The following is a 19,225-nucleotide window of genomic DNA, read 5'->3' as shown; positions in this document are numbered from 1 at the left end:
GTCTATTTCTCAATTTTTCAATTTTGTTTTAAACCTTATACACACATAATGTACCCTCTGAAGGCCACCTATTCAAAGGAGTGTTCGGATGCCATGGATCAATAAAAACAGTAAAGGATTAAAGGCCAATATCCCCGTTAAAATAATCAACACAGAAGATAGCACTACCGAAACGAGTTGTCTGTATATATTACACAGGAAAAAAACAAGAAGTATTGTGAGCGACCTTAAATCACCACCCTCTTGCCCACACAGCATTACAGATTCACTTATTAATTCACCGAAAACTAAGGTGAACACTGTTGATGCGCCGATGTCTCCACCATCGATAGCTTTTTTACGCTGGCCTTCCACCAAAACCCAAACGCCCCGACCCTCAATTACGACGACACATTATTTACAATTTTCTTCTGATTTTCCTTGTGCTTTTCCGCCTTCAGGCGCAGATCGACGATGCTGGAGTTTTTGTCGTGCGCCACGCTAAAGCCGGGCAGCGTGGCAATCGCTGCCGCCGCCGCCAATCCACCCGGTCGCGGGACGTACTGGGAAAGGGAGAAAAGGCTCGTCGGAACGGAACCGGAAGAAAGGGCCGCTGCATACTGTATGTGTGTGAGTATATGTGTGTATGTGTGTGCGAAAGAGAACGAAAACAGGATCCAGTAGTTGAGAGTTTTACACAACGGAGGGAGCTTTATGATGGAGCAACGTGTGTGTGCGCCCTCTTACCTGCTGTGCTGCGGCAGATATGAACGCGGAATCGAAGGCAGAAAAGGCAGCAACGGGGAAGGGATGGTTGACGGCAGCCGCTGCAGCCGCCGCAGCTGCCGCCGCCGCCGCCGCTGCTGCTGTGTTAGATGACGAAGGGGGCAATCCAGACGCACCCGTACCACTGCCGGGTGGGACACCGCCGGTTCCGGCACGAAGGGACGGTACGTTAACATACGGCGCTATCCGGCACGGTTCGAGCGGTGTTGTGACCGGTGGGCTGTGGCTCGAAAGGATAATTCCTGGGGAAGAGAGGTAGATAGAAAGAGAGAGAGAGAAAGAGAAAGAGAGAGATGTAAACAATGTCCCTTTTTCACTGCCAGCGTTAAACACAGGAGAAAGGTAAAAGATTTATGAAAGGCAAGAATTGAATGATAGCCAACTAAATTCCACTTCCGGGTTCCGGCTGCTTCAACGGCCCACAGTCTGCACAGTCGTTTAGTTGGGTTGGGTGGGGGTAAATGGAGGAAAACCTGTCTCAACTAAATAGACAACGGAACCAGAGAAGCTTACTTAAGGAGACATCAACAAACAACAGACAAGACGAGTGACTGAAGGTTGGTTTTAAGATTAACTTTGTTTAATTTATCATAAAAAGTATAACACAAATATGATAATTATTAATTTTATTATAATATTAGTTACTTTTATTTTTCTATTTTAACTTAATTTAAATTCAAATTCTTCCAACCATATAATTGAAAATGTTTAAATGTATTTCGAAACATCAATCCATTTTTAAATGAAATTATAAGGATACTCCTTACAAACAATTTCATTTGACGCTAATCTGACTTTGCTGCTCAATACCACTACAAGCTAGTGTCATAAATCCGTTAATATTGAACTGATTATTTAAAGAAAATTTTAGACATAAATTTTGTGAAAATTAAATTTTGTATTTTCGTTAATAATTTAAAAATCGCTCGTAACGCACTCGTAAATGAAGCTCGTACCCTATACCAATAGCACATAATTTCACTGTTATGAATCATAAATGCAATTATCATACGCCTGATGCAATTTATGTAGGCTGCAAAGTAATATAAAAAGCCTTGAAGATTGCTCACTTTAAAAATTCGTAAAACAAGACCAGCGCAAGAGCATTTGAACACTCGCCTCCCGAACGAGCGAAATTCTTGCCCAGTGCCACCTCACAGGGCGATCGGTTCTCGGTTGGTCGGCACTCTGTCTGTTTTTTTTTTTTGGTTCCTTTTCCTCCACCCCTCGTTCCCGTTTTATGATCATTTCTCGCCCTTAACTTTATCTTTCCACTTGATTTGGAATACTGGCTGGTTGTTGGCTGGCGGAGGGTATGATGGACGGCACGGCAGAGCGGGCGGGAAGAAACAGCAGCTAATTCAATTATGTGATTACATTTGATGTAATCCCATAAATCCGGAGACTCCCAGACCCCGGTCCCGCGTCGTCTCTCCCTTCCCAGCCCAGAAAGCCCAGAGATACGCAACAGAGTGCTACCGGTCGGTTGGTCGCGAAGGGTGCAAAGAGGACCGACTGTCTTTGCTTAGTCTGGCCAGCACTTTTCGAAGGGACACACACACACACATGGTTGTGTTGGTTTAGGTGTGAAAAGGAAGGAAAAACAGCACAGAGAAAAGGGAAGGAAAAATGGAACAGGGTCGTCAGACAGTTTATTAAATTATCATTTTGTGTTGTATTTATTGCCGACTCGGCAACGAAACCTTTTTTTTTTGGAGCGGGTAGGGGAATTATAGCCCCGGAATGTAGGAGCAGCTTGATTTGAAAATAAAATCATTCGTTTCGTCTCGTATCACTGTGAGATCACGGCTCACATCATAGGGTTTAACACAAAAAAAAACAAAAACAAATACAAAAACAAGGCGGCACCAATATCCCTTTTTACGCTGCTGCAGGTGGCGAAAGCATTCCGTTTCATGTTTGGAGGTTTACATTCAAAAACGCGGCAGTAAAAAGGACGGAAATAATACACACACACACACAAACCACACTACTAAAAACAGGTCGGTTGCAAATGCACATCACGTCGTCGGCCCTGGGTGACTGTTTGCTTAGAAACAAACCCCCCCAACGGGTTGCCACAGCGCCGTTTGCACAAGCTCTAGCTCTGCCCCGTAAATGGCGCCGGGGATTCGTTTAGTAGGCGATGGAGTTACAGTGCCGTTATCCGTTTGACGGATTCAGTTGCACATTGCTGTGTAGAAAGGTGTGTGTGTTTGTTGCAGGCTTGGGAGAGCAAAGCTGCAGTATGTCGCAGCCCAACCGCCATCACTAAGCACAAAACGGCTTAAAATTGGTGGTTTTGTCGAGTCAGTAAATCGACGCCCCAGTCGAACGTGTGCGCCGCTGCTGCTGCGCCGCTAGATGTAATTTGTCATTCCCCCCAAACATGGCGACTTCTACGACAAGGCAAAACGTGGCGGTGGGGTTCGTCGCTTCCATCCCGGGAAAGGTACAGTACAAGTGCATAATTTAAATTTGCATGTATTATTTTCCCGGTCCGGAGCTCAGTGAATGTTTACACTCTGTTTGTCTGCCAATTTGGCTGTGCAAACACACACACACACACAGTGGGAGCTTCCCTTTTTAGCTTCCCCGTCCGCGGCTGGTTGGCACGATTTTTCCCAATGCCTACTCGGATGTTGAACTCGACGCACACCGCTGCACAAGCTAATTTGCTCTCGGAACCCGGGGTAGGCCATGGAGGGGGCTGGGAGGTTCCGGGATTCGATGAGCCTTTCCGCTGATTTGAATGCACAAAACGTGACGTCGGTGGTTTGTTTGCGTACGGGTACCAATCTAAACAGCGGGGAGAGCATTTTCAGGACGAAATGGCCTGTTTTTGGAGTTGTTTTTGTTGCCTTTGCATTGAGAATTGAACGAACGATTCCGAACAAAAACTGTGCTAACGAGGAAATGTGAATCAGTTTCATTAGTTCGCTGGCCCGTATGCCTTGTTTTCATAGTGTATTTTGTGTGGAAGGTACACAGTTAAGTTTTGTTTTTTGAAACGTTAGTAGCAAGGCTATTTAAATAGTGGTGCGGATGAGTATTGAGTTAGTACCACTTGTTTTACAATAGATGGCGCCTCATGTCACTCTTTGTCAGCATTGCTGTTAGTATTGCTGTTGTAGTTAGTGAATGATGATTATATAATAAAAGAGTTAGTGTAGTATTAGCTACTCAAGAGTCATATCTCCACCAAAATAGTCTTATGATATCATAATACAGTAAGTGCTATAGTTTTATGGGTTGACAATATTAATAAAAAAGGAGAACATTTTAAAAGGTCATATTTTTATCAAATAAAAAAAAAATTCATAAATCAAATGATAAAAATGATGATAAAAAAATGTAAATTAGGTATTTAATATCTTTAAATTAAAAACAATCAATATGCATCCTGAAGGCCGGAGTACATTGTCCGTTCTCGCTAGTGTAATTTCGATTTTTACTAGCGCATCTGGCGGCGTCTGACCGAAGCATTTTGCCAAACAATTTGGAGCCGCTTCAGAAAATATGTTATTTTTCCATGTTTTTTTTTACTTAAACTGAACTGAAAAAGCTTTGTAATTTATAGAGTAAGAGAGTAAGTATTTAAGCTATTTTCGCACCATAAAATCATTAAAAAAAAATACTTAATTTTGAAACCCGGTTCGACCATTCCTTCGATGACCAAAAAAAGCTTCCGTCGTCAGCCGTCGTCAGATGTGCTAGTGAAAATCTAAATTACACTAGCGAGTACGGACAATGTACCCTGGCCTTTATAAAATGCATCGAACCGCATCGCTCTGTGTGCAAACCAGCAAATAGGGCTTCAACACATGCTTTCTAGCGAATTGCTTCCTGAGCGAATTGCTTTACTTATCGCGCGTGACGCTAAGTCGAATCTATTTTTCACCAGCCTCACTCCCACTCACACTCTTGTGGCGTCCGTCTTGCGTAAAGCGCAAGGCGAGCAACGCGACTGGCACTGTAGAGAAATTCATCCCATTCGGTGTGTGTCCGTGTATGTGGCTGTGCCAAGCTAGGACACACGTTCCTTCCAGGATACTATTCCCAGGACACTTATTCCCAGTGCAATAAATTACAGTTTTTGTCCCTTCGTTCATCATTGTCTCGTACACTTCGTCCTGGTTTTGTGGAACGAGCAAACCAGTAAGTGTGAGTCAAGTGTTCTTGTTTCGGGTGCGGTTTCAGTGCCAAGGACTAAGCTTACACACACACACACGCACAGCAGTGTTGGACAAAATAATTGTTTCAAGTTTCAGCGATTTGTTTCGATTTGTGCCGCTGGTTGTCGCTCTCTCGCGCATTCGAAATGGAATAGGGAGAAATCGGATACAAATCAGGGGTTAAACGAAACGGGTTCCCTTTATTTTGCACCCTTCTGCACAGACAATTGAGGTTGTTGTTTGTTTCTCTTCACCTCTCTCTTTCTATCTCTCTCTTTTTCTCTCTCTCCCAGGAACAAACAAATGGTGGGTGGTGGTGTAAAAGCCATGTTTATCGGATAATTGAGTGTTTATGCTGTGATTGAAGCGACGAATTCAATAATATTAATTGACTTTAGCACCATCCAGCCGCTTACACCGTGAAACAATCAGGCTGTGCTTTGGGGACGAAGATTCTGCCCAAGCCAAAGGGCCGACATTCATCGCGTCAATTGTGGTACCACTCTTTCCCGAGGTACCCCTCTTAAATCTCACGTACTGTTCAGTTGGAACTTTGCAAACGCAGGAGGAGAACGCAACGATTTTAACGGTGGTTTGCATGAGTAATTTCATTAAATCGCTACAATCTAATTAATGTTTGTCTAAAAACACCACCATCACCACCACCAACAGTCGTTCACCGTATGCTTGTTGTGTGGTAGCATTTTAAACTGCACGCCGTCTTTAACAAAACTCGCCACGCCACGAGGGTGAAACGGGTCGTCAGCGTGTGCAAATGCAAATTCAATACATTTTTCATAAACGACCGAATTAAATTAGAAGCCAAATTGATGACAGTCTCCTACGGGGCGGCATAAATAATGACCTCGGATTTTTTGGGGCCTCGGCTAAAGCGAGATGCTTGAGGGCAGAAGATGAAGGAAAAGGACACAGCCTCATGTGTGTCTGTGTTCTTTTAAGTTGCGCAACATATGCGCAGACTCAATGTGGCACTTGCTTGAAGAATCCTTTTATTTGGCTTCGATTCGACCCTATCGACCGGTTTTCTCACATGGTCAATAAAAATGACCATCGATTCGGCACGGGCGTGGGAATCATTGGTGAGGCATTGGTGAGTGTCTTTTCCAACTCGAAAGCACACCACACGCCCTTCTGGGCGCATGGGAGGTTTATATTCAGAAATAGGGTTTGACGTGCTCGTGTCCTCCTTTCCCTCGTTGTGTTTGGTGTGCCGAATCATTTGAATGTGGAAATTTCACCCCCAAACAGAACAGAGCGCATTACTTTACAGGCAGCGACAACGAGGAGCGGCAACGATATTGCTCACTGCACGAGGACATAAACATAAATCAGAATATAAATTATTTGATCAAATCGAATCCTCTCCATCGCCCTCCTATAGTCTTTCCGGAGCGTTTCATGCCATACGCTGGATGGGCGGGGCAGGGTTAAAATTTCTTCTATTCAATAAATATAAATACTGATCATAAAAACACGCACACGTTCGCGTTCAATTTTAATGCGCACATATGCGCAACCAGGGAAAGAGGGAGAGAGAGAGAACGAGATGACACAAGTTGGGGGATTTTGTGATAAATTTTCCAATCGGCTGAAAAGCTGTGGAAATTAACATCAAACCCCGTGTTGTCCGTGCGGCAGATTGTGCTTCGATTTGGTTCGATGATCGATTGTAAAGGCCCGGAGATGGTGGGAAACCGGACAGTCGAGGAATATTGCAATCGGTTGCATCGAATGCATAATTTATAAGGCTGCATGTGTGTGGCTGCGCTGTACGAGAGACTACGTGAAATAAATGGCCAATTAGAAGTTAATGTGGAACATTGGACATTGTTGGACAAAATGGGGATTGTTGTTCGCTGTGGTGTCCAAGCGCCATTTTATGATTTTATAATGGAAATTATAGTATTTTCGGTGCTGACTGTATGAAGGAGAACATGTTTTTTTCTATTCATAAAACTCACCTTTATGCATTTGATTCTCGTGCTTGCGGCACTTTGCCCGTCTGTTTTGGAACCAAACCTGTTTGGGAAGGAAGAAAATTGGGAGAGAAAAAAAATGGAACAATAAATAAGCAACTCCAAACTGCAACAAAACTGCAAACTAAAGCGTTTATTATGATGAGTAATGGCAGCACACGGAACTACGTTTGCTTGATTACACTTTCGGCATCGTGGCACGGTTCCATTCCCTTCTTGACCCGCATCTCCGGAAATCTGCTGGGAGTGAAACTTTCATCGAAGAAACGGGGGAACACAAAATCACTGCTAAGATCATCTGACGGACGACTACAATGATACTTTCTCTTCCCCTCTTTCTCTATCTCTCCCTTTGTGTGTGTGTGTGTGTGTGGAATTGTTTTCTTTTGGTCGAAAAATTCAATTAACGCCACATTGCTTTTGCAACCGGTCTGATGGCTATCATAAATCCCGTCCACAGTCCGCTACTGCTGTGTCCAGCTGTATTGCACATCCTGCAACTCAACCCCGTTTAATGAAATCCGGGACAGACAAACGGGGGATTGGCAGGGACTGAGGCAAAATTATGATTCCCGCCGGTCCATAACTCACGGCTAATTTAACGGCCATCTTGAGCGAAATTGATATAAATAGCGAGTGAGGAGTAGCTCCGGGGGAAAAGGATAGGCTGCAGGGGTCGAAAGGGACTATCACGGGGTTGACAACAACTTGTGTTTCGGAAGTGCTGGCACTACAACCAAACAGACCTAAGATGACTCGCATCGCCTGTTCGATGACGCCACCACCAACAACAGCGTAATGGAAACCCCATTAAGTGGGTGAGTGGTTTGACCAATACTGAAAGACCGATTGCCTCATCACTGAACCATAAATAACCGATTGGATGTCTATTTTTAAATGCTACTAACAAAAATCACTTCGCACAACATTCACACAGCTCCTTTCTTACCGAAACCGCTATCGATTAGCTCTCCCTCTTGCTCTGAAGGGATCGAAACAAACGGCACGGTCTTAAGAAAGAGCGAAACTAAAAAAGAAAAGAAGGAAAGCCAATCAATTAGTGGAAAATTAATGTCCGATTTACGCAACGTAACAAATTCGCCAGCTAATGGTGAGCAAATTAATTTAATTAAATGCCACTTTTTCCGCAGAACCCCTGTCTTTCGCACACAAACAAGTACACAGTAACACAGGCACTTCTACCACTACCCCAAACTCCAAACATCTTTATCGGTGCGATTGATCGAAGTGCGATAAACAAAAAGTTGCAGAATTATTGCGCGACCACGCCGTGGTGTGGGGCTAATGGAGGCGCCCAGCTTTGGATCGTAGCATGCTTTGGATGTGGATTTTTGTTTGAATCTGTTTTCTCATTACGGGACTGGTTGAGCTATATTAAAGCTGACACATACTAGAAAGGAATGATTTCTTGAACTTCTTTTAATTTTAAGATAACAGATAAAAGGTGTAAAACAAAACCTTTAAAAAGAAGAAAAGAGCTCTAAGAAATGCTTAACAATTTACTAAACGCATTTAAAGTTTGGACGCCTTAAGCTATGCAATCTACACGACACGAATGTGTGCAAACTAGTGATGGGTAAGGTAGGCAAGAATCCGGAGTCAGCTCCGATCCGACTGCTACCATTTCGGAACCAACTCCGGAAGGTAGGTCATCCCAGTATTATTCAGAGTCGTCTAGAGTCATCCGGAGTCGTCCGGAGTCGTTCGGAATTATCCAGAGTCTTCCAGAGTTGGAGTCGTAGTCGTCGGGGTCGGTATCGTTCGGAGTCGTCTGGAGTCGTCCGGAATCATCCAGCGAAGACTCCAGACGATCTCAGACGACCTTAGACGACTCCAGACGATTCCAAACGACACCGGCCCGGACGACTACAACTCCGGATGACTCCGGCCGACTCCGACTCGGAACAATTGTTTCCAATTTTGCAGGAGTTGGCATCGAACTAACAATAGTCGGAGTTGGATCGGAGTCTTGGGTGCGCTCCAGAGAGCACATCACTAGTGCAAACCCTTCTAGGTGTTATTGAATGTCGATAAATGTATCCCTGGTACAATAAAAACCCTGAATTTCCCTTCCCTCTAAGCCAATTTTATGCGTCCCCAAATAACGTATGCACCGTAAACCACCTAGAACTCGATAATTCAAATTATTTTACAGTCTGTGCCGTCCAAAATCGCTTCGCACCTTCCCGCACCATTTGCCCAAAAGGAAAAACTCCTTTTAAAAATATTCGTAACCACCCGGCCCGGGGACCCACGGGCAGCAGTAATCCTTTCAATTTGCCTAAGTGATTTTGCCACCCGAAATGGTGAGGAACTGTTTTTTTTCTCTCGCTCTCTTCTTCCTATACCCTTCCTTACATACCTGCACCCTTGCTTCGCTCAGTCCCAACCGCTGGCTTAGCTCTTCCCGCATAAATGCATCCGGATAGTGCGTCTCCTCGAACAGCCGCTCGAGCTCGTTCAGCTGCTCGAGCGTAAAGTTCGTTCGCGACCGGCGCTGCTTGTTGTTCGACAGGGCGGACAGTGGACCGTGCCCGTTCGCGACGTGGGCCGACGATTCGGGTGGATGTTTCAGCCGGTCCTCGGCCGTCGGGGGAGCCGGTGGTGGTGGTGGTGGTGGGGCAGAGTCCGATCGTGTCCCATCGGCCGATGAGGATGGATCGTCCTGTTCGGGTGAGAGTGACTGCTGGCGGGGTGCCGGAATGCGCGCCTCTGATGAAGAGAAAACGTTCAAACAGATCACAGATTATCGGTTGTTACGGTGGAACAATTATTCTTCGTTGAAATTTGAGGAAAAGAAATGATTAATAATGTTGAGGAGCTTCATCAGCCAGAGATCATGCTTTGTGGTACGCACTTCTTTTCGTGTGAGGCACATCATTTATCAGCATTAAAAGTTGACGAAAAAAGGCATTACTTTGGCGAAATTATTGTAATTTAATTAATGGTTCTCTACATCGGGTGCAATAGCACACATTTGCTATAAGTATTGCATACTGTTAGGCGCTTCACCCGAACCAAAACTAAAACGGAGTCAATAAAAACACACTAAAAACGGAAGTTCCTTGACCACGAAACGGTGATGGTGATAGTACCAGCCGACAGGGTCCCCTTCCACACGTAACCTTGCCGCCCTTGAGTTCACGCTCAATCCACATAAACAAGGCTAAATTTAATCAAACCTTTCAATCTCCCTATTCTCGAACGCACCTCAATCACCTCGGAGCAAAGGCCCGGCTCTTCCTCTACCGAGCGGGAGTTGGCCGAGATTAAACTCCCTTACACCACTGTTTCAAACGTTCTATCCTTCAACGCTGTACGCCCTATCGAACAACGACTCCGTACCGTTTTTCCCGCCCGTGTTTTACACGCGCAAACGAGCCGCCGAACCAGCAGAGCGCAACCACTCGCCCCCTCACCCCTCAGTTCGCATCGCCTCGCCCTAGTCCAATCTTTTATTCATGATTATTTGTAATGCAATTTATATCAATTTAACACAATAATAGTCTAAAGTTTGTGTACGGGTGCGCTCGGGCTTCGACAACGGCGTGGCGGTTCGTGGCTTTACAACTTTTCACGGGGGTTGAGCAAAAGATGAACTTCCACACCGACGTTCGCACGCTGGGCACACCGATGAAGTACGGTTATTTTGTGCGCACAAAACTTAATAACAAACTTGCCTGCCTGATGTTATGGAGTGGTCGATGGCAGCTGGAAGCCTTACGCTAAGGATGGTAATGTTTCAAGATGTTATGGGTGGTTGGCTTTTTTTTTGTTGCTTTTCTCGAGCAGCAGGTAAATGTACCTCAAACGGCGTGCAGTGCGTTATCTTTTACCACTTAAGGTTTTTATTGTTCAGCACTTCCTTTTTTTCTGTTGCTTCTTTTTAACGGAACTTCTCTTAGAACAGTGGTAGTGGTGGGTGATGTGATTTAAAAGAGCAAACTTATGATACACAGCATCGGCAAAGGCAAAGACAAAGGTTGGAGTAATGGGCCGGCGAGTAATGGTGTTGCGATTGTTATTACATTTTGCAACCCATGGTGAATGTTCTGGTGGATCACCTTCTCCTGCATACAAGGCTGGTACTGGTTTTGTACTGATTTTCCGTTTGTAAAACGATCACACCCCGCCGCACACAGGACACAAGCGTGGTGGTAATGAGTTTTCCGATGCCGATTGCGTGTGGAGTTGGTTTGTAGTGTGTCAGTGAGAGGGAAAGGAATGGAAGGGAAGCACAATTTTTCCACGATGCAATTGCTGTAGCACAGATAACAGTTTGTCAGGGGAGAGTTATGTATTGAGTGTGTTGCAGATAAATTTAATATATGCACCATGGGGATACTCAGTGATAGAGAGAGAGAGAGTAATTGTATTCTAATGGGTATAATATCGTTTTATTACAAATTGTTTGGAATAAATAGGGACAAGGGCTGCACAACTTGAGACTTTTTATGAGAAGAAATAATGTAAATGACTTTTTTGCAATGAAACAGGACAAAAAATAGCTATTAAACGTGATTAATTTTCAAAATATGAACTTTAAAGACTTGTTTCTGGATCGGTATTTTATTGAAAATGAATATTTTAATGCTGAAATTGAAGTCTCCAAATCAACACAATCTGAATAGTGTCTTATAAATGCCATTTGCCCTAAGTGCTACATATAAATTGATAGACCGATAAATTGAATCAAACGATCCAACACTTCACCGAAACCATTTAATTCGGCGAAACAAGATTTACAAAGGTAAAGCAACATTTGGCAAACGAGTTGCTCATAATCTGGAAACGGGTAATCCTATGCTTCTTCAATCACTGCTAATCCCACCAAAACCCAACATCACCTTCCCCGCCTCGAACGGGTAAGGAAAATCTTGAAGAAAACAACCATTTAATTAAGTCATCTTCCTTACGGCACAACCAATTAATTAATTAACACGCAAACGCGACCCGATAGCACTTGCTGCATGACTCTCTAGCTCGCTCTGTCTGTCTGTCTCCGTACCTTTCTCTCTTTCATTTTAGCTAACTAGCTCTCGAAATGATCATTTCTTGTTTGCCCCCCGTTTAGAGCAGTGTAAATCCTTCCCATCCGGGAAGGATTGGCTTTAGATGGATAATGAAATGTAAATACTTTGTACAAGACATGGCCCTGCCGCGGTAAAGACAACTTAAAAGAGTGCACGAAAGATGTTAAAGAGCTGCTAGGAAGAGGTTATAAGCATGGCGGTGAACACCACCGACTGCCTCTATTTCCTTGCTGGCGCAGTGAGCATATCCCAGTCACGGCACCAGGCACCTCAAACACGGAGAATTAATGGTGCAAAATTAAGCGAATTGACAGTAGCGACTTTACCGAAGCAGAGTTCGTTACGATGCTGCTGCTGCGACGTGGTTTGCCTTGTCTGCTTCGAATGCTAATTAATAGACAACGACTTCCCCTTCTCGCTGCAAGGCCCTTCCGCATTAGCTCTTTCCCGTTGGGCTGCTGGATTAATGCGCAAAGGCTTTTACTGTGATCGTTTGGTAAAATATTACTGTGTCCCTTTTTTTTTGCTTGCTGTTCCCATCTCATCCGCGCCGTGCGCAACCCTTTTTTGTATTGCAAGAGGTTAATTTATTTGATTACTTTCTTATACTCTCGGTGGGGCGATAGGGATAGGTGTGGTAAGGGCAAAACTGTTCAACTTTCTTACCCACGGAAAGAGGATGTTAAATAATTATCTGTCCCTGTTTTTGCTCGGTTTTTTCACACCGGAAAGGAGACCTACCTGTGTCAGATTCAACGTCGGTACCGGGAACGGTTGTGCTGTGTGTGCCGTTGCCTATCGATCCTACTACCCCCGAGTAGTGATGATTGTTGATGAGATCGACACTTTGCTTGAGCAGCTCAGAGGCTGGTTTGGGGCGTACCACCTGCAGCCCGGTGGGATCGTATCCGTTGGCCTGCTTGGGTGGCCCGGTTTCACTTTCCGAGCGCACGAGATTTAAGGCAACGTCATCTTTGGTTTTGTCTGGGAATTAGAGTACAGCGTGGTACACATTACTGAATGTATTGCTTGAAGTTACTTTTTAAATCAAACTAATGTAAAACTACGAATTTCTTATAGTTTGAGATAGAAATAGATTGTTGATAGATGATATCATTCTGAATAAACAATTAATATGAGCTTGAAACGTGTTTTTGCATACTTTCAGGCTTATAGCATAATGGCTTACAGCCTGCAAATATGCTATCTTCAGCTCAGATTTTTAATTATTTGAAACTTCAAGTGCCGCGCCTTCAAGTTTGTAATCTTACACGCAAAATGTGCAACAACTATCAGCCTGCAAATATGCAATCTTAACTATAAAATCCAAAGTGTATGAAGATCAGGTGGTCTCATAGCCTGTTTTTTATAGCAAAAGTTGAACGTCAATTTTGACAGCATGGGTGAAAACATTTCCCCAAACAAGCTTTCTGATGACTTGCCTAATACACAGACAATCTTAGAATCTTCGTTATTTGCACTGAAATACCTTAAAAAGCACTCAAAATATTTCTTATTGTAAGCTAAACCAAATCTGAACTAATTAATATCCATTTTTGAATCAAAATAATGCCGTCGATGAGGACACCAATGTGTACTACGTATGTGTTGCTAAGAACAAAGCGAACCGTTCCTATGGAAATTCATTTCACCCATTCTGTCAAAAAGAGCTTTTTTTGATTCCGAAATTAGTTGTCAATTTGTATGGGACGAGACCACCTGATATTCATACACTTTGATAAAATCCACAATAACTTTAAACCAAAGTGTATGAATATCAGGTGGTCTCGTCCCATACAAATTGACAACTAATTTCGGAATCAAAAAAAGCTCTTTTTGACAGAATGGGTGAAATGAATTTCCATAGGAACGGTTCGCTTTGTTCTTAGCAACACATACGTAGTACACATTGGTGTCCTCATCGACGGCATTATTTTGATCCAAAAATGGATTTTAATTAGTTCAGATTTGGTTTAGCTTACAATAAGAAATATTTTGAGTGCTTTTTAAGGTATTTCAGTGCAAATAACGAAGATTCTAAGATTGTTTGTGTATTAGGCAAGTCATCAGAAAGCTTGTTTGGGGAAATGTTTTCACCCATGCTGTCAAAATTGACGTTCAACTTTTGCTATAAAAAACAGGCTATGAGACCACCTGATCTTCATACACTTTGCTTTAAACCCTGATGGTATGCAATCTCAAAAGAATATGTCGAATATGTTTCAGCCTGAATATATGCAATCTTAAACAGAGATGTCTAATAATAGTTAGTAGCAAAATGTACCATAACTTTTAGCCTAAAAGTATGCAATCTGTAGCACAATATCACGCTCTGTGCACCTCATCTGTGAAATTATTTATTCAGTAGTCTAAAATTTTTCAATTTTACACTAGCACCCAGACCAAACAGTGGAGTAAAGCACTCTCTTACCTTCCTTCTTCTCATCAACCAGATCAGCAATCAGCCAATTACGGGGGACGTGTCGCTTGTGAATAGTTTTTCCATTTCCACCCTCATTCCCATCACTTGCAACACTTCTCTTGCCAGCCTCTCCACCCTGTCCTCCTTTACGTACACCAGCTTCATCCGTTTCACTCGATGAAGAACGCTCCTGCACCGAGCCCTCCTCACCCACTCGCGACCTCTTATTGTCAAATTTGCGTATAACACTAATTTCATTACGATTCGTTACACCTTTCTCATTATTGTTCGGACCGGTTAGCAGCATGAGCGAGTGCTCTACCGTCCCCTTGTCGTGATTTGGCTCACCCACTGCCGTCACTTCACCGCCGGAACCACTTAACACAACCGTCGGCTTGAGGGAGATAGAGCTTTGGAGGGCACAACCTTCCGGCACAACCACACTACCGCTCCCTGCATTACTGTACGAAAGATCGGTAATTTCTATGTCGATCGTTTCCTCGTCCTCGTTCGTTGGCTCTTCGCGGGTTGCTTCCCTGTCGCCCGGTGGTAGCCCGTTCGATCGAAGTGGATGTAGTGCCGGACCTAGCCGATGATGGTGCGATACCTCGAGCGAGTGAGAATGAATTTCATCCTCCAGATCACCACCGAGGCTGCTGCTTGTGTTGGACAGCAGGTCCGAGTCGGACCCGGCCCGCGTGCCATAATCGGGGTGTGAAATCGGCCCGGCGCTGGCCGTCATGTTGAGCAGGTCCAGCACGCGACTGTTGTTGAAATCGAACGATTTCGTCACGAAATGAGCCAACTGTTCCATGCTGCCGGCGGCACCAGTTATCCGTTGCAAGGGAGCAGCTGTGGTGGTTCTGGTTCCGTGTAAAAGGTTATTTTTGATCGAGCTCAGTATTAAAGGTGTAACTGGAAAAAGGAAATAAATAAATCATCTGTTAGTTCAGCAATTTCTGAGCAAATCAAACAGAACCTTTCGCAAGAACCGAATGCGAGCCTATAAAAAGCAAATAAAATGATTCATTTCGATTGAACATCTCAAACACACGGCGGCCGATGTGGGAAAAATCGACACTAACTTAATTATCGTCGCTCTCCATCGACCGTTGTCGGGCAGGTTGAAATGGTGGGCAGTGCGGGCTTAAAGTAGCTGCTAGAAAAATGGATTCCAAGGGCGAAACAGATTTTGGACTGGCGCGTGCCACAAAACACGCTCACTGCACCTGGGGAATCGTGTTTGTTTTGCTGGAATTGTTTTGCTTTATTGATTTTCTAGTGCTTTGATCAATTATCGTCATCGATAGAGAGTGAATCCGTGAACAAAGTGTGACCAGTTGTAGGTAGGTTAAGGTAGTCCAGAGAACGATTTTCACTTTTTTGCAACTCATGTTGCTTTATGAAATGCAATCGAATAATCAGTGAACGGCAAAAATATAATTTCAATTTATCAACCACCGCATTCACAATCAAATTAAATGAAATTGTATAAGAAAATGAGCTAATGTAACTGAAAAAGTGTACTTTTGCTGTGAGAATTGCCTACATTTAGGCGTTAAACATACAAAACACTTTGTTTTATTGTTAAACTTGTTGCTAAAAGGTATGTAATTTACGTTTCAGCATCTTTGTATCAATCGAATACGAATCGTTTAGTTTGCTTTCTATACCCGCATGTTGGTACGCCTAAAGTTAGGCAATTTGCTTCACAAAATCGACGTTTTTATGTTATTTCGCGTATAGGTAGTAAAAATCATGAAACAAAACGCTTATTTCAATCCATTTTGCTTACTTATCACATATTATTTCGTTCAGCACATTACGTAGCATTAAACACTTAGTTTTTTTCTGGTTAAAACAATCCAAAGCAATTCTTTTAGGTACAACTATCAGCATCAATCTTGGATGTTTTCTTTTCCATTTTTGTTTTACACCAAACTAGTCACACAATCTGGAAGCTGTGAACACTGTTTGAAATGGGAAAACTTTTCACATTCGTTTGTTTGCGTTCCACTGCATCACTATCCGTATGGTTGCCTTTTCTGCCCTTGGGCCACACTTGCAATAATTTTTGCCACAGCACACAATATTGCACCAGATACCCAGGCTGCAGCAATATTTTAGCCAACCACCACTAGAGGGTCATTTAAGCTTACTTTTTGCCCTTTTCCTTGGTTGTCACACAAGCTTGAGCTCACTGGTGGAGTTTCTTTTCGTATCTCTATTCCTTTGCACACGCTTCACGACTCAAACATTCACTTGTGACTGAGATGGAAATGCACCTTGGAACAGTGGAAGGAAAAAACAGGTCCTACCGGAACGACCCCCAAACGGATAATAAACCGATAGCTCATCATGGGTGTGCATCTTTCCTTTCGGGCGGGTGTGCGTTTTGCTGTGGATGCTGCTTCCGCGGACACATCCACCTACCGTTCTCCCTATCTCGCTGATGATAATGCTGCCGTTTTCCCTCGCGCGCATGAGTACGAGTGAGACGAGCGCTTTTCGGTTGCGCAAATCACACACAAGGGGGAATGTGCGCGCGTGTGTGTGTAACTGGGGGAGTGTGCTTTTAACACGTTCGCTCAATTGCATGTTTGTCCAATGATTATCGTAATAATAAAAAGTAATCAAATTGAGTGCGGTGTCGTCACCGAGTGGGCGCGCGCGCTCTCGCTCCATCCACCCCGCGGGCCAGCATCTGACATCTTGAGGAAGCCGTGAAGGAAATGTACCGTGACTGTGCCCGTGCCCGAGTTGGTTTGGGGCACGCGTAGTTGACAGTGAGGCGGACACAGCGGCTTCGACGTCCGGCCCAATCGCGGTGGTTGCGGGTGCTGGTAATGGTGAAAGGAGATGCTTAATCGTCCGTGAGGGCTATATTTCGACTTAATAGAGCGATTTTCTATCGATAGAGGTAGTGTGTGTGTGTGTGTGTGTGTGCGTGCGGCGGCTGCTGGAGGTAGGGCCAGAAGTTTACGGCTTAAACGGTATTAAAATGTAACTGGATGGCTCGTTGGGCAGGAACTGTGTGGGAAGGGGGAAATAGGGGGTATGCTTTCGGCAAAGGCTGTGAAAGCAAAGATGGTGGCAAATTTAATCACTGTTGATAGGATAATTTTATTGCTCGTGTTCAATTTGCTCGAGACGTCTTGTTTATCTTGTTTGCGTACGCTTTGATCCCTTTGATTGTCCAATTAGTGTAAAGTGTTGCTTTAATATCGATTTATGCTTGTTTGTAAAGATATTATGATTATTGGAAAAATTCATTTAAATCGCAAATATTGACTTTTTAAGACTTTTAATGCATTTTTTTGATCCCATGTTTTATGTAGAATTTATATTATTTATATGGCATATAAAACATGCACTGTGAATTATCTTAATTCAAACTTAAATGACAATCATCTATAATTTAACCTAAAATTGCGAATTTTCCGCTATTTTGTCATCGCATATTAGCTAAAGCGAACATCTGCACCGTATGAAATCGGCAACGGCAATGCTTCGGACTGCAATCCCACAATACACCAACGACCAGGCGCATCCATGCTGGGAGGGGAGTTTTCTCCACTGCGCATGCGCTTGGCAACGCAACGCGAACGCCACTACAAAGGACGCCATTACGAATGATGCTTTAATGCTTCCGATTGGTCATCTACGGGGCCCCGATCGGAAGGGGTGGAGCCAACGCGTGTGTATGTGGAGTTTATGGACCACCGTGTGCGTGCACGTGCTGGCTCTGCTTGCTTGGAAAGCACTTGGAAGCAATTACCACCGGTCGAACTCATTCCATCAGATTAAAGGGCAGCAGAAAGGGAGTGGAATTGTTCAGCCACCACTCAGCCTGATCTAAGCCCCGTTGTGCCGGTGATAACAGTGATAATAATCGTCAAATGTTTAGTCAGCTTTCTTTGCTGCTGCTGCTTCTTCTGCTGTTGCTTTCCGTTCAGCTCCCCAAAACAGGAGCAACAATGCCAACTGTGATGATTGTTTTATTTTCTGAAAACTTCCCCACACAAACTCTCTCTCTCTCACACACACATTCTCACACTCTCTCGCTCACTCTTTCTCTCCCCTTGGTTGATTTTGTTGGGGAGTCAGGGAGACCCATCCGCTTGGTGGCTGGGTGTCGATGACAAAGCATTCGCATTTCGGTTCGGGCGTCTCGCGTCCTGTTCGCTCATTCGATTACGTTCGTCCCTTTGGCTTCATACCATGGCGACGTGGTGCTTTTAATCCCCACGAGAGCTGTTGAGAGAGAGCGGTACGGTACGGTAAGCGAAGGGAGATGGGTCAAAACAAATTGGTGCGAGGTAAATAAAATGTAAAAAGATTTGTCCCTAATGGATTTCAAATGCCTTTTATGATTATTGATATTGTTATGGGTGTTATGGGTGCTCCATGGGCAGAGCAGTTTTCTTTTTTCTTTTTTTGCTGTCGCTGTTTATTCGATTTACTGCTTTTTTGTAGCAAAAATAAATGGAAAATAAAACTAGTATAGAGCGGCTGGTAGGTGCAGATACACAACAGTGTGCTACTTAGCAGACTAATACGCCACGTATTTCATTAAAGTAATTTAAACAGTATTTTATTGCAGTTTTCTTCATTTAAAAAATAATAATTTCATATCTCTTCTGGGTACACTAAGTTGTTTAAATAGTTTCATACCTTTAAGATTATTTTAACTTTTTTTGTACGAATTTATTCCTTTTGTTTTATTTTTTTTCTATTCTAATCTATTGTTCTTTTATTTTCTTATTTATTAATACATCTTTTTAACTTCTCTTCAGTTTTTTTAATCGTTTA

The 19,225-nt window shown here is 43.6% G+C and overlaps 1 protein-coding gene and 1 long non-coding RNA gene across 2 annotated transcripts; one reads left to right on the top strand and one right to left on the bottom strand.

Annotated features, from left to right (window-relative positions):
* Positions 1–184: 184 nt before the first annotated feature.
* On the bottom strand, positions 185–16,731 carry LOC120901607 (segmentation polarity homeobox protein engrailed-like). Its single transcript, XM_040309685.1, has 7 exons — positions 16,209–16,731; positions 14,423–15,328; positions 12,733–12,975; positions 9,321–9,670; positions 6,923–6,980; positions 727–1,007; positions 185–599 (listed from the first exon to the last, which is right to left on the bottom strand). Exons 2-7 carry the CDS (start codon positions 15,225–15,227, stop codon positions 381–383), a joined length of 1,956 nt encoding a protein of 651 aa, XP_040165619.1. The 5' UTR covers positions 15,228–15,328; positions 16,209–16,731; the 3' UTR covers positions 185–380.
* LOC120901610 lies at positions 2,958–5,574 on the top strand. The gene is made up of 2 exons (XR_005739312.1): positions 2,958–3,217; positions 5,234–5,574. It is a non-coding gene; the product is annotated as an uncharacterized LOC120901610 (long non-coding RNA).
* Positions 16,732–19,225: the final 2,494 nt, after the last annotated feature.

The sequence above is a fragment of the Anopheles arabiensis genome, chromosome 3, assembly GCF_016920715.1.
Source record: "Anopheles arabiensis isolate DONGOLA chromosome 3, AaraD3, whole genome shotgun sequence".
Taxonomy (NCBI): domain Eukaryota; kingdom Metazoa; phylum Arthropoda; class Insecta; order Diptera; family Culicidae; genus Anopheles; species Anopheles arabiensis.
This window is presented reverse-complemented; position numbering and strand designations above follow the sequence as displayed.